The following is a 14605-nucleotide window of genomic DNA, read 5'->3' on the forward strand; positions in this document are numbered from 1 at the left end:
GAGCGCGATGTGAAGCTGGTACAGGTCTTATTTGCATCAGAAACAGAAGAAAGTACATTGAAGTGAATATAAACGACAATTTTTTTTAACAACGGGGTATTAACCCCTCGACACTGCTTTATGTCCCAACACACTGGGCCACGTTCCCACTGCGTCCTTAAAAATCTGGCAGGACGCAGTCAGAACTAGGTCAACGTAAAAGCAACGTAGTAGACACCAATAAGGAGGAGGTATGGTCTTTCTGGATGTGAAGGTCGTGAGCGTTGTGAGGATGTAGTTGAATATCAGGACGTAGTAAGAACATATTAACGACGGCACGGAGGTAGTGATGGCGTAACCAAAACCTAGTAGGAACTTGATTGGCGTAATTGACGGGAAATACTGAATGGCATTCTCATCGTCGTCTATAGGTTGTCATGTCCACGCTTTTACTACGACTAGGTTACGTTCGTGTCATGTTGTAGAAGACCTTGTTCGGTTGTTAATACGTTCTTTCAGTGTTTAACACGTCTTAGACGCGTTTGTTTCAGGTTCTTACCAAGTCCTGTCAGGTGCTGAATAGTGATCATGTATAAATACTTCCCTATAACTTGATTTTATACGACCACCAGATATGGATGAAAAATATGCCAGTTATAAATAAAACACGGTAATTCTGTCTCCATCACATTTACAAATAAATTCAAGTAATGATAATGTAATGAGGACGTACGTGATATGCACTTGGTAAGCGTGAGGTGCAATCTTCCTGGTCATAGGAAGAACTTACAAAGAATGCATTGGACGTGGTACGCGCGTATTAACAACGCATTGAATGTGGCGCGTGCGTGAAGATGCGTGCAGTAAGAACGTGTTTGGAGCGTGTGAGATGCAGTGGATGCCAGGCAGGGACGCAGTATGAACTTGAGATGGATGAGGTTTGTCAACTATTAAAGCTTGTATCGGAAAGCAATAATGTTTTGTCGTAGCTCTGCCGTCATTACTTGGGGCATTGAATAATGAGGAAAAATGTATCGCGATTCAATTTCATGTCACACCCAACAGTTTACACTCTGCTTCGAACATCACCAGCAGATTTAAACTTGATTAATGAATTAAAAAAAAAAAAAAAATAATAATATATATATATATATATATATATATATAAAGAATATATTTGCATTACAAGTTGACATAGATTAAAATATTAATGCGTTAATTAAATTGCATAGCATTTTCTTAAAATCATAATAATAATAAGAGACGTCCTCTTAACAACACATACAGATCAGTTTTGGTCTTAATACTACCAGGGTACTCAATCTCTAGTTGTTTAATCCATTGTATGTTGCGGATCAAAATGTAATATCTAGACCCATCTACAAAACATACAACCTAGCCCACTAAGTGCAAAGTCTAATTCTTTCAAGACGTAGATTCGATGCAGCTGTTAAATACGTTTCATATGTCTGGTCCTCTTACTCGGAGGGTCACATCAACCAACTAGAGATGCTGTAACATCATGCTGCAAGATTTGTGAAACTTGACTAAGCCCGAACAAGCAGAGTCACCGATATGCTTACCGACCTCAGACAGGACACCATCCAACACCGTCGCAACAACACCACAACAACCATGCTTTTCAAGATAATTCACAACCTTGTGGATATAACACCAGATCCTCTCATCATCAATGCTTGGTCTCCCAGGTGCCACAATGCAGACATCAGCCAAATCCGAGCTTGCACTTCCATCTTCAAACTTTCTTTCCTGCAACCATCGTGCTTTGGAACTATGTTGCCACAAGACGTTGTTGACTAAACCAGCCGGGATGCTTTCCAATCAGCTCTGGCCAGCCAACATAAAAAATACTAGTCAGAAGTTGTTCTTATCCTTTTTATAAATATTGTAAACGGTGGAACCTTGATTATGAAAACAGTCAGTCCTGTCTGCTAGGTATGTATATACGGTTGTAGCAAATTGGGAGTATATAACCATTGTGGAGTTACGAAATCACTGAAGAGGATGATGATGATTGCATTCTTGGGTACATCAAAGGCCTTGTCAAAAGTAACCCTTTCACTTTTTTGGTAATTATCAGAAACGAACGAATAATGAGGAAGTTAATAAAATAATCGATCATCAGTTTATTTAAGCGATTTATATAGGGCATACATTTATACAACTATTTATGGAACGATACATTCTGCCTTAATACACAAAATTAAATTGCTGGTATAATCAATCAGCAATATATTCACCACTAGTTTATAAAATTGTCCAATTTGGCCCACTAAGATCTTAATGGTTTACACATTCTGTCTAAATATTTGGTGAATAACGTTAAATATGGCTTTTCCTATGAATCAAACCGAGGCTTTATGGTTATACATAATCTTCCTAAACATGACTAGGATTGGTGTTAGAGTGGTAATAATGTTAAATATTGCACTATTTTATTTTATATAAAACACTGTTGACCTACTGGTCAGCTTTGGCACATAATAAGACTTGACTGAGTTCTTACGGTCTTCACCTTTTTTGTTAAACATGACTAAGATTGGCAAAGAAATGAAGGTAATGAGTGAAAACAATGATAAATATGTTTTTTTATAACCAAGGGCAACAACTCTACCCACTAGTCAGATTTTGCCCATTATCAAACTTGGCCTTTTAATGGTCATACATTTTCATTTTTAATAGAATTAGGATAAGTAACGTTATGTTAAAACGTCAAGACGATATTGGAAGAATAAATTGGGTAACAAAAGTTAGAGAAATATTATTTCAGTATGGATTTGGCTACGTCTGGCTATGGCAAGACGTAGGCGACATTAATACTTTCAACGCGCAATTTAAACTTCGCTTAATCGACTGTACGACTCAGGGATGGCACGATACCGTTAATACATCTTCAAGATGCGATCTCTATAAACATGTTAAATCCTTACTAAATCCGGAAAACTATCTTTCCATAAACTTGTCACTTAAATTTGTCCGTGCGCTCGCGCGATTTAGGTGTTCAAGTCACCGGTTAAATATCGAAGTTGGCCGACATCTTAACATAGACAGATACGACAGAATATGTGCGTCCTGCTTAATCAACGAGAACAGGCTTTTATTAGAAGATGAATTTCATGTGTTTTTCATACGCCCAAGGTTCTCGACTGTAAGAAATCAGTTTTTATTTAGCTGATACACGGGTCGATCTGACCTACATGCCTTTTACAGACTCCTAAAGTCAGATAATAGTTTTGTTATTCGACAAGTGGCAATATTTATTTTTTACTTGTTAAAAATAGCAGATTGAAGTTTGTAAACAATTTGTATTAAGCAATGACACCACTGTATTGTAATTAATGATGTATATATTATAGTATGTATTTTTGGCCGGAGGCCTTTATGTACTGAATAAAGTTGAGTTGAGTTAAGAAATTGAGGTGCTACAGGGCACCCATAAATCAAAGACACATGTACAGGTCAGATTTGGCCTTGAATCAAATTCAGAGGGTATCTTGTGAGCATATACATTGTGTCTAAGTTTGAATAGGATTGGTTTAGATATGTTGATGCTGGAAAGATAACAAACTTAAGATCATGATGAACCACAGATAAAGGGTGATCATAAAACTCACCTTAATATGTGAAATAAAAACAGGAAAAATATACAATCAACTTTCAGCACATCTAGCAAACATGTTAAAATCACAAGTACAACAGATTTACATAAAACTTAACAGAGGCATGGCTATAGCCTAGAACACATCAATACCAGAATACATTTACGGTAGTAATCATTAAATTTGACTGGATATCACCTTCAGTGAGATAAAAACAATAAAAATCAACTTTCATCACATCTCGCAAACAAGTTAAAATCACGAGTACAACAGAGTTTCACAAAACTCATGAATTTAAAACAATAATACTGGAATACATAAATCTATGACAGTAATCATCAATTCTGACTGGATATCATATTCTGGTGAGATCAAATTTAACGAACAAAAAAAGAACAAAAAACTTTCATCACATCTTGCAAACAAGTTAAAATCATGAATACAACATATTTTCACAAAACTTAACAGGAGCATGGATATAAAACAATAATACTGGAATACATTTATGGCATTACCATTAATTTTGAATGGCCATCACAAACTCAATATATATCAATTAGCTCACAGGATCATTTTTACGAAAAATATGAATTTCATCGCCAGGATTGAAGTTGTATGTCACAAGAGTTTTATGAGACAACCGCATATCAGTCGCACCATGAATCTGCTGCCCATCCAACATTTCAATGTAGTCCACATGAGTTTCATTGCATGGCAACCCTGTGAAATTCTGCAGGAGTTTCTTAAATTGCAACACCGTCTGGTACAGCTTAATATCCATGTACTCGGCTTTATCTTCAAATTTGACCTGAAAGAGATACTTTTTTCTTGTAAATTGGCCAGCTACAAGAAAAGTTTGAAATTTTGGGAACAGTTCCTAAATCCCCAAGTCGCTCAGTTTTTTATGACTAACTCACGACCTCCGATAGCAAGAATTTGCAGCCACCAATGACAGCCTTTAGTGAATAAATTCCCTGAAAATGCTTAAAAACTTTAGTCGGTAAGTGGTTCGCGGTGGACATGCAACCAGTTCATGATCGTCACCTCATCATAAGCAATGTATTTCTTGCCCGGTTTGAAACTTAAAGTCAACTAGATTCCTACTCAGACTGCCAAGGTATATTTTTGACACATAAAATCCATCCGCTATTTCCACTAGGTAAACTTCGAATTGATCACTTGGTAACCTCCTGTGAAATTCTGCAAACGTTTCTTCAAGTCTATAACTGTCTGGTTAAAATTAATTCTGTTTTCAGATTTTTGTGAAATGTTCATTTTCAAGCTGCAATTTTCTTTCTGATACCAGTCATTTACACCATATTCAAAATTTAAGATAAAACAAGAGCTGTCACAGTATGTGACGAATGCCCCCGAATGTGACATTGACCTACGAACAAGGTCAGTACATGAAAAGTTGATCTTGCCTTTATGTGTCAAATACATATATGGCAAGTTATTTTAAATTTCCTCTGAACATAAAAAATACCACCCATACTTGACAACCTACACTGTTATGTCCTTATATTCAGAATTCCCTTGTGAATAAACACTTAGTGTATCTTTCACCTTAGAGGTAGAGACATGGGTCTTGCACAGAACACGTCGTCTTCATATGTGGAACACATGTAGCAAGTTATTTTAAAATCTGTCCTTACAAGGGAAAGTTACAGCCCGGACACGACAACCTATACCCTATGTCCTTGTATGCAGCACTCCATTGTGAATAAACACTAAGTATGACCTTGACCTTTGAGGTAGGGACACGGGTCTTGCACGCAACACGTCGTCTTGGTATGTGGAACACATGTTGCAAGTTATTTTAAAATCTGTCCATACAAGGGAAAGTTACAGCACGGACACGACAACCTATACTCTATGTCCTTATATGCAGCACTCCATTGTGAATAAACACTATGTGTGACCTTGACCTTCGAGGTAGGGACACGGGTCTTGCACGCGACACGTCGTCTTGGTATGTGGAACACATGTGGCAAGTTATTTTAAAATCTGTCCATACAAGAGAAAGTTACAGCCCGGACACGACAACCTATACTCTATGTCCTTATATGCAGCACTCCATTGTGAATAAACACTAAGTGTGACCTTGACCTTTGAGGTAGGGACACGGGTCTTGCATGCGACACGTCATCTTGGTATATGGAACACATGTGGCAAGTTATTTTAAAATCTGTAGATGCAAGGGAAAGTTACAGCCCGGACACGACAACCTATACTCTATGTCCTTATATGCAGCACTCCATTGTAAATAAACACTAAGTGTGACCTTGACCTTTGAGGTAGGGACACGGGTCTTGCACGCGACACAACGTCTTGGTATGTGGAACACATGTGGCAAGTTATTTTAAAATCTGTCCATATAAGAGAAAGAAACAGCCCGGACACGACAACCTATACTCTATGTCCTTATATGCAGCACTCCATTGTGAATAAACACTAAGTGTGACCTTGACCTTTGAGGTAGGGACACGGGTTTTGCACGCGACACATCGTCTTGGTATGTGGAACACATTTGGCAAGTTATTTTAAAATCTGTCCTTACAAGGGAAAGTTACAGCCCGGACACGACAACCTATACTCTTATGTCCTTATATGCAGCGCTCCATTGTGAATAAACACTAAGTGTGACCTTGACCTTTGAGGTAGGGACATGGGTCTTGCACGCGACACGTCGTCTTGGTATGTGGAACACATGTAGCAAGTTATTTTAAAATCTGTCCTTACAAGAGAAAGTTATAGCCCGGACACGACAACCTATACTCTATGTCAACATATTAAATTCTTTTTATATTCTTGTTTATGTTAATTTTAGAATACAGATTGCAACATCCCAGATTTTTTTATAATTTTTTATCATACTGAATTGGCCAATACACAATTTCCTTTTTATTTCATATCTACTAGTGAAACTTAAAAATTATAAAAAAAATATGACTGATCTAAGATTGCAAATATGAACAAGTTGATACTGTTTTGATTTTAGTTTTCTTCCACAATGAAGATGTTTTCTTTAAATTGATAAATTGATTCAACTCAAATAAAAACCTGCTTTGAGTAGCTTGGACACATGCACCATTTCTGTGCAAATTGAATGATGACTGAAGGCATACAATTTTGTGTGACATTCTACAATCACTTTCGCAGAGTTGCACCTCAGTCAATTGATTTTCCTCTAAGCAGTCTTATAAAAGTTCAATATGACCGTGATGGTTATAAATTTACACATTTTTGGTTTAATCAAATATTTATTTTAAACAAACAGGACATTTAACAATATACTTAAATAAGCAGAAGGAAGCTGGTGGCTTATATGGAACCTCATTCCTATTGGAACACTCTTTTTGAAACCTTTAAAGAGCCCCTACATGAAAAAAACACACAGCTAAATTGCACGCTTTCAAAAGCCTTTAAATTATACCCACCAGTAGCCTAACACTGTCACTGACAGATAGGTCAACATCTACCAAGGGGTCCAGCTTGCCATAAACTGCCTCCAACTCTCGATACCTGGATATAGAAAGTATGCATAGTTAATATACCTAGTCCCTGATCCCCACCAACCCTCATCCAGCACTGAAAGAGAGGTCAACATTCACCAGGGAATCCAGCTTGTCCTAAACTGCCTCCAACTCTTCATACCCTGATATAGAAAGTAAGCATAGTCAATAAACATAGTCCCTGATTCCCCACCAACCCTTATTTAGCACTGTAAGAGAGGTCAACATTCACCAGGGAATCCAGCTTGTCCTAAACTGCCTCCAACTCTTCATACCTTGATATAGAAAGTAAGCATAGTCAATAAACATAGTCCCTGATCCCCCACCAACCCTTATCCAGCACTGAAAGAGAGGTCAACATTCACCAGGGAATCCAGCTTGTCCTAAACTGCCTCCAACTCTTCATACCTTGATATAGAAAGTAAGCATAGTCAATAAACATAGTCCCTGATTCCCCACCAACCCTTATTTAGCACTGTAAGAGAGGTCAACATTCACCAGGGAATCCAGCTTGTCCTAAACTGCCTCCAACTCTTCATACCTTGATATAGAAAGTAAGCATAGTCAATAAACATAGTCCCTGATCCCCCACCAACCCTTATTTAGCACTGTAAGAGAGGTCAACATTCACCAGGGAATCCAGCTTGTCCTAAACTGCCTCCAACTCTCCATACCTGGATATAGAAAGTATGCATAGTCAATATACCTAGTCCCTGGTCCCCACCAACCCTCATCCAGCACTGAAAGAGAGGTCAACATTCACCAGGGAATCCAGCTTGCCCTAAACTGCCTCCAACTCTCGATACCTGGATATAGAAAGTATGCATAGTCAATATACCTAGTCCCTGATCCCCCACCAACCCTCATCCAGCACTGAAAGAGAGGTCAACTGCTTCCAACTTGCTGTACCTACATTGAAAAAACATGTTGTAAATATTGCTAGCTTGCCGTAAACTTCCTCTAACTTTCTGTACCTGGATGGAAATACAGGTAAATTTATATCATTGGTCTGATGATTCAAAACAATAATATTTATTGTTAAAGAAACTTTTGCTGGATATAAATAACGGACCTATACAGGGAATGGAGTCAATAACGTATGACTAAAAGATTGACTTAAGTTGGTTATTTTATACCATGTCCTGAATTATCAATAACAATGAATTATCTATCATAAAGGTCATCAAGAAAATCCATTTAACTATGAGAATAATAATATTGTTACAGTATATCAGTATAACTTTAGTTCCATTTTTAAAACCAATTCAAGGGCCATAACTCTTGTTAGACGATATGTCACATAAATTGTACATGCAAAATTGCACATGCAAAATTTCCTATGCTGACCAACATTCCTAAAAAAGTATGAAGATTTTCGGACCAATTAAGAAACTCTTGTTATACAAAGTAATATGTCACAGATATCGCAGTTGTGCCATTGTCTAATCTGACTTAAATTCACTGTGAAGTTTCATGTTTGTATGTGCAATACTTTTGCAGCTAAATGCAGCACAAGATCTTTAGGACCTTTCCGTCTAATCCGTCTAGTTTTTTTTTATACCCCCTCACTCTTCTCCAGTGACAGTGGCCCTCTCTTTTAAGTTTGAAACCACCCCTTTCATTTCAATTACAGGATTTTAAAGGTGGTGAGCCTTTTTTCAATGACTCTCTCCCACCCACCTGGCTGGCTGATTCTCGGAGTCCATAAAGATGCGTATGAAGGCTCGTTCTGCATCCTCTTTTTCCATTGCTGTCACCTTACTCCCATTCAGCATGTCTATGTTTGGTAAGCGAGCTATCAACTGCTGTCTACGGGCTTTTGGTTCTTGGTCCTGGAATTGTTAGGAAAAAAGCTAACACAGTTTATTAATATCAACATATTATTATTATGAAACATCATTAAGACTTTCAAAACAGGTTTCATTTTTATTTTAAATGTTTAAATCTGGTAAAATAAACAAGAACTTTTTATTTCTTATCATACCCGGTACTTCAAGGCTGGCTTCATATAAAATCATTACTGCAGCATGAAAATTATTATCAACAACAAGTTAATAAACAAGACTCCTGTAAATTAAAAAGAACAATATCATAAAGATAAAAAGCAATTACCGTAAAGTACCATTTAAGTTAATAAGAAAAATCATCATGTAAGACTTAAACCATAATATACTATACAATGATCTCAACAAAATGACATTTTTGGTAACCACGTGGAATAAATATAATTCATTCATAATTTATCACGGCAAAGCTAAATTTGACAATTGTTTCAATTAAGGAATTACATGTATGACAAAATTATTGTACGCCTAGTAACAAGTAGGCATATACCTCAAGAAAGGGAACCCCGGTGATTCGCAAGCTTGATAACTGAGGAAATCTCCGAAAGTTATCAATCTCATCCCATGATGTCAAGTTTGCTTTACTGATATTCAGCACGCTCAGTTTGGAAAATTCTTTGTACACTTCCTCATCAGGCAAATGGTCCACATCAGAGTCTATTATGGTCATTGAGACTAGGTTTGGAAAGGCAATTCCGAGCTTGGAGATATCGTGCCAATCTCGGAGGTTTGTGTTATTCATGAATAGCTTAGACACCGAGGGGTGTGTGAAATTGCGAGGCAGATCAACATGCGTGAACTGGTTCATACTCAGATGAAGTTCTGAAAGACTGGAGATGTAATAATTGTAGGACAAATTCCCAGATAGACTTATATAAATAGAAGTATACTTAAAGAAACAGTTTTGAATTACAAAATCTTTAACACTGAGGCTAAGAAATGGCCCCAATATCTCGAAACTTCTTAAACTTAACAGGCTTAAGTAGCTTATTTCAATTAGCCAAAATACATACTTATATTGAATTTTGATAAACGAAAAATGTGTTATTGTGATTATCATTAAGATTGTTCCTATCTTAAGTATAAGAACTCTTAACGAAGTAAATATTACCCAAATTATTGAAAAACAAAAATAGTGAGCTTAGCTTAATCCTGTTATAAAAGACTTTCGAGTTTCGAGAAATTGGGGCCAAATCAAATTGAAATACAGGCACAAGAGATCACTACAGCATGGCCAAGCATCAGTACACTAAATTAGCTAAAAAAGCTTTTTACTTCACATTTGGCAATCTTGATTGTTTTGCTATTAGCTTGACAAGACTGTTGAATGTTTGATCAACTAGGGCCATAAACATATTAAATGAATTAACCTAATTATCAGGGCCTTAAGATGGTAACACACCTAGGAAAGCATGGTAACACTGCAGCCACCTCCATCCATGTGATGCCAGTCTTGTTGAGTGCCAGTGTCTGTATGTGGGGGTATGTCTTCTCCCGGCAGTTAGACGGCAGGCTGGTGTGGGTCAGGCTGTTAGAGGTCAAGTTCAGGAACTGGAGAGATGGGATCACGTCCAGTATCTTAAACACCTACATACACAACACAAAATTTGAATAATGAGAATTGTTGATCTAAGACTAAAATTCATGTACACTGATTTATTTTGTAAACTTCAAATTTGAGAAGGTTTACTTAAGCAAGGAATATCATTATTTTCTGTACAAGTATAATATATAGTAAGGTTATTTGGGTACTGGGCTTGTCCCTGTATTTTTTGTAGTTTCAATTAAACGTACATTATGTAGTTCTACATGCAAAGTAGTTAGCACTACAACTGTACAGTTATAATACAACAATACAAATAGTTTCAACTTTTCTTCTCCTCCTTTACTATGGTATGGATAAAAACACGGTTAACTGTTGTTGAAGTCATAACATTTATATTAAATAATTGGCCTAATGTAGACAAATCTGCAATACATAGATTTAATGAAAAATGAAATTAAAATCCTGTATGACTAAACCATCAATTAAGATTTAAATTAAGCTTCTTTTGGAGTTATGTTTCGTGTACATAATGATTTTTATTAAACAAATTGAGGTATTTAGTTAACATCAAGTGAGTATTTAACACTGATAAAAAGGTTTTGGTGAGAGTGTGGTAAGGGAGAGAGTAGTGATGTATACTATAGTAAACTTTGCCAGCCTCAGACCCCCTCAGTCGTGGGTTCAATCCCCACCAAGTTAATTTTGTCTTGGCATTTCAAAAAGGACACAGTACTAGTTTCTGCCCAGGAAACTAAAGGGTGATTGAATCTGATTCATATCAGCTTTTAGCTGTTTTCACAATCAAGCTTTAAAAATGAATTAGTATAAACCAAATAGCTTTATGTACACATACCATATTCTTAGCTGTAAAAATTATACATTTTTAAAAAAATAATAATTTTATGAAAGAGATATGGGAATGAGATTTTGGGAAGTTTAAAGTAAGCACTGGGAGATATTGTCAGTTTTCATGATGATTTATATCTTTGTTATTACCGTATTATACTATGTACAGGACACTAGCATAGATAGGACGCTGAATTTGGTGAAAAATGGGTAAAAAGCCTTAATATATAAGATAGGATGCAGCGGAAAAATGTCAAAATCGGAGCCGAAATATAGGTTGGTCAAGTATAAACTTGCATGTCTGTATTTCTTGATTTAATGTCACTGTCATATTTTAGACAGTGAACAGTGTGTTCACAAAGGAATTTTTTATCACATCATACACAAAATTTACTTCTACTTTCATTTAATACCTCACACCAGTCTGTAACAAGGTTCTTTGTGAGGTCCAGCTCACGGACATTCCTGCACATCTCTGCACAGGCCTTCATGTCCCCGACAACAGAAATGTTCTTATCATCCATGACGATTCTTGGTGGAAGCTGCAGATCACCAGACCCTGTGGAGAAAGTGAAAATGGTTAACATTAAATAATATCATATATGATATCATTTACTTGAAAAGACAACAGCATTTGAATATATAGTAAATTAATGAGCATGAAAAAGTAAATTAATTATTTTTTTTATTTTTAAAATGAATACAGAGGCTTGTTTCATCATTAGTACCATCATACTTAAAAATAAATTGACAGAAAACATGCACGAACCAGTAAGTTATTTGCTGTTTTTAGATATTTAAGAAGAATAAGCGGTAATTGCTCCTTGATTCACAACTTATTCATTGTTTCAATTTGCTGTTGATAAAGCAATACCTGATATAGCAGGGCCTGTTTTGGGAGTGTAGACCTTGATGCCCCCAACTGTAAAATCCTCTTGGAGACCTGGGTCCTCATATTTATCCTTGATAACTTCTGTCAAACTCCTCATCTGAAGGAAACAAGAGAATATCAAACCATAAAACAAAGAGTTAGTCTGAGTACAGCATTAGGTTACCAACAGCAATGGCAATAGAAGGGCAAGTCAGAACTAGACAAACATTAAAGGAAGAGTAGAAAAAATAGCTAATAACACATAATATGCACATTGTTATACTAATTTCTAATATGTCACTATAGTGAAAATAATTTTAATGAGCCGTTAGCTATGGCCGACAGAAAAGCTTTTACACAACTTTTATGCACTCTGTCGATTATTCCCCACTTAGACATAACACAGTCCTGTTACCGCTACTGGTTCATAAAATAACATCCAAAGTCCTATGATTTAAAAATAATGTTGTAACGTTCCGCTGCATGCAGAAGTGCTTACAAAGTATGTAGGTGTACTTGGTTGATTATATGCAAATTGTCATATCCAGGTATTCGTGTGGATGGAGAATATTATGTATATAAAAGACCAGTTGAACCCTTCAGGGTTGAGCATGCTTTTCTCTGAAGGGATCTGTTGGCCTTGTTGGCCCTCAAGTTACAAATTGTGGCAGCGCTGGGATGAAGACAACTGCCGGCTCGGAGCTCCCTTAACCACCAGTTTTCCAGGCCAAGACTCGGGATGAGTCTTCTTGGAGGGGAAAGTAATGTAACGTTCCGCTGTAGGCTGAAGTGCGTACATAGTATGTTGGTGTACTTGGTTGGTTATATGCAAATTGGCATATCAAGGTCTCCGTGTGGATGGAGAGTATATGTTGAGCATGCTTTTCTCTGAAGGGATCTGTTGGCCTTGTTGGCCTCGCACATTACAATGTTAACAATTTAGCTGTGGTTGCTAATAAAGAGTTTGTTGGTGATAAATATCATGTCCTTTACTTTTTACATGTAGGTCCAAATTGTCTGTCTTATATCAACATGTTAAGGTATGTTAAAATGCATTCTAAGCCTCTTAAAATGCCTAAACCTCAAGAGCTTTGCCCCCTCTTTACCCCTACCAGGGCATTGCCCCCTAGACCCCCTGTGAAAAAGTGGCGACAACTTATCAAAACCCAGAAGGAACCCGGTCATGACACATTTAACTAAAGATTTTATTGATGTTTTATTAATGTTTTGGTAAAAGTTTGCCAGTTACTGTTAAAGTTATGCACCAGGTAATTGAAACCACGGCCCCCCTCCAGGTCTGGGGGTATACCAGGGATAGCCGGGGAAATGGGCCATGTTTTTTTCCAGGGTGAATGCGGTGGTTATGTCTTCGCGCCAAAAAACAGCGAGGAATCGGCCTTACCTAGGGTCCCACGGGACAAAATGATGTTGATTCAAGTTATATTACAGAAGTGTTATACCAAAAAATCATAATAGTTGTACTAAACTTGAAACAAGGAATCATATGTCATGGGATAATATAAATATATCTTTCATGATTCTGGGATGGGGCTATGCGCTAGCCAGTAACAGAGGTTGCCGAGTTGTACACTATGCAGCGTGCTTTATCCCTCTGTATCGGAAACACTTTTTTTGTTATACTATTCTTTAATCTTGGTAAGTCTAGGGATATAATAATAGTATAATAAATATAATTCTTGATAGTTATTACTAGTAACAGTTCCCCCATCATTATAAAAAAGCCTAGGAATATTTATTTATTTTTATTTATCTTTTTTGGGGGGGATGGGGGGGACATGGTGATAGGGGTGCTGCAAAAACAATGCGCCCTGCCTCTGTGATCAGAAACATGTGATAGATTCTTATTCTTGCATAAAATTTCAGTTTTTATTCCAATTTGTCAAACCATATTTTCATGTACATTTTACAATCAATAACGTTTGTAACTATACTGTAAACATGCATATCTTATGGATGTTATGCTTATCATTGTTATTACTTTCTAATGAAACACCTTAGAGTAATACGATTGCCTGCACATCATTTGTTATAAGTTACATTGACAAGTTGATTTTGTTTCCTTATATTCTCTCTGAGTATGAGTAAGAGTCTTGCAAAAAATATCAATATTTTTATTAGTAGAATCTGACCATATCCGAACCTCACATTATCCAGAAACTAGTACTCTTGAATATTTAATACTGTTGCAAATAGACACATCTCTAAAATCTAAGTTTCCTGATATTTATTCATACTTTAGAAAACGAAAAATGTATTACCTTGCGAAAGAAGTCTGTCAACACTTTGAATTAATCAACTTTATTTTGGATCTTGACTCACCTCGAAATATCATAGCGTCATGAAAATAGCGTTGTTTTCACCTG

General features: G+C 36.6%; 1 protein-coding gene across 3 annotated transcripts; it reads right to left on the reverse strand.

Annotated features, from left to right (window-relative positions):
- Positions 1-1588: 1588 nt before the first annotated feature.
- Positions 1589-14598, reverse strand: LOC128234214 (tubulin-specific chaperone cofactor E-like protein). Of its 3 annotated transcripts, none has more exons than XM_052948297.1 (8): positions 14562-14598; positions 12225-12339; positions 11764-11909; positions 10361-10545; positions 9449-9788; positions 8795-8946; positions 7040-7124; positions 1589-4407 (listed from the first exon to the last, which is right to left on the reverse strand). In XM_052948297.1, the coding sequence occupies exons 2-8, from the start codon at positions 12337-12339 to the stop codon at positions 4156-4158; spliced, it is 1275 nt and encodes a 424-aa protein (XP_052804257.1). In that variant the 5' UTR covers positions 14562-14598; the 3' UTR covers positions 1589-4155. The 3 variants fall into 3 exon arrangements, with proteins under 3 accessions (XP_052804257.1, XP_052804256.1, XP_052804258.1); XM_052948296.1 differs by having other exon boundaries at positions 14501-14588; XM_052948298.1 differs by lacking the exon at positions 14562-14598 and adding an exon at positions 14236-14249.
- Between the last annotated feature and the right edge of the window lie 7 nt (positions 14599-14605).

The sequence above is a fragment of the Mya arenaria genome, chromosome 5, assembly GCF_026914265.1.
Source record: "Mya arenaria isolate MELC-2E11 chromosome 5, ASM2691426v1".
NCBI lineage: Eukaryota > Metazoa > Mollusca > Bivalvia > Myida > Myidae > Mya > Mya arenaria.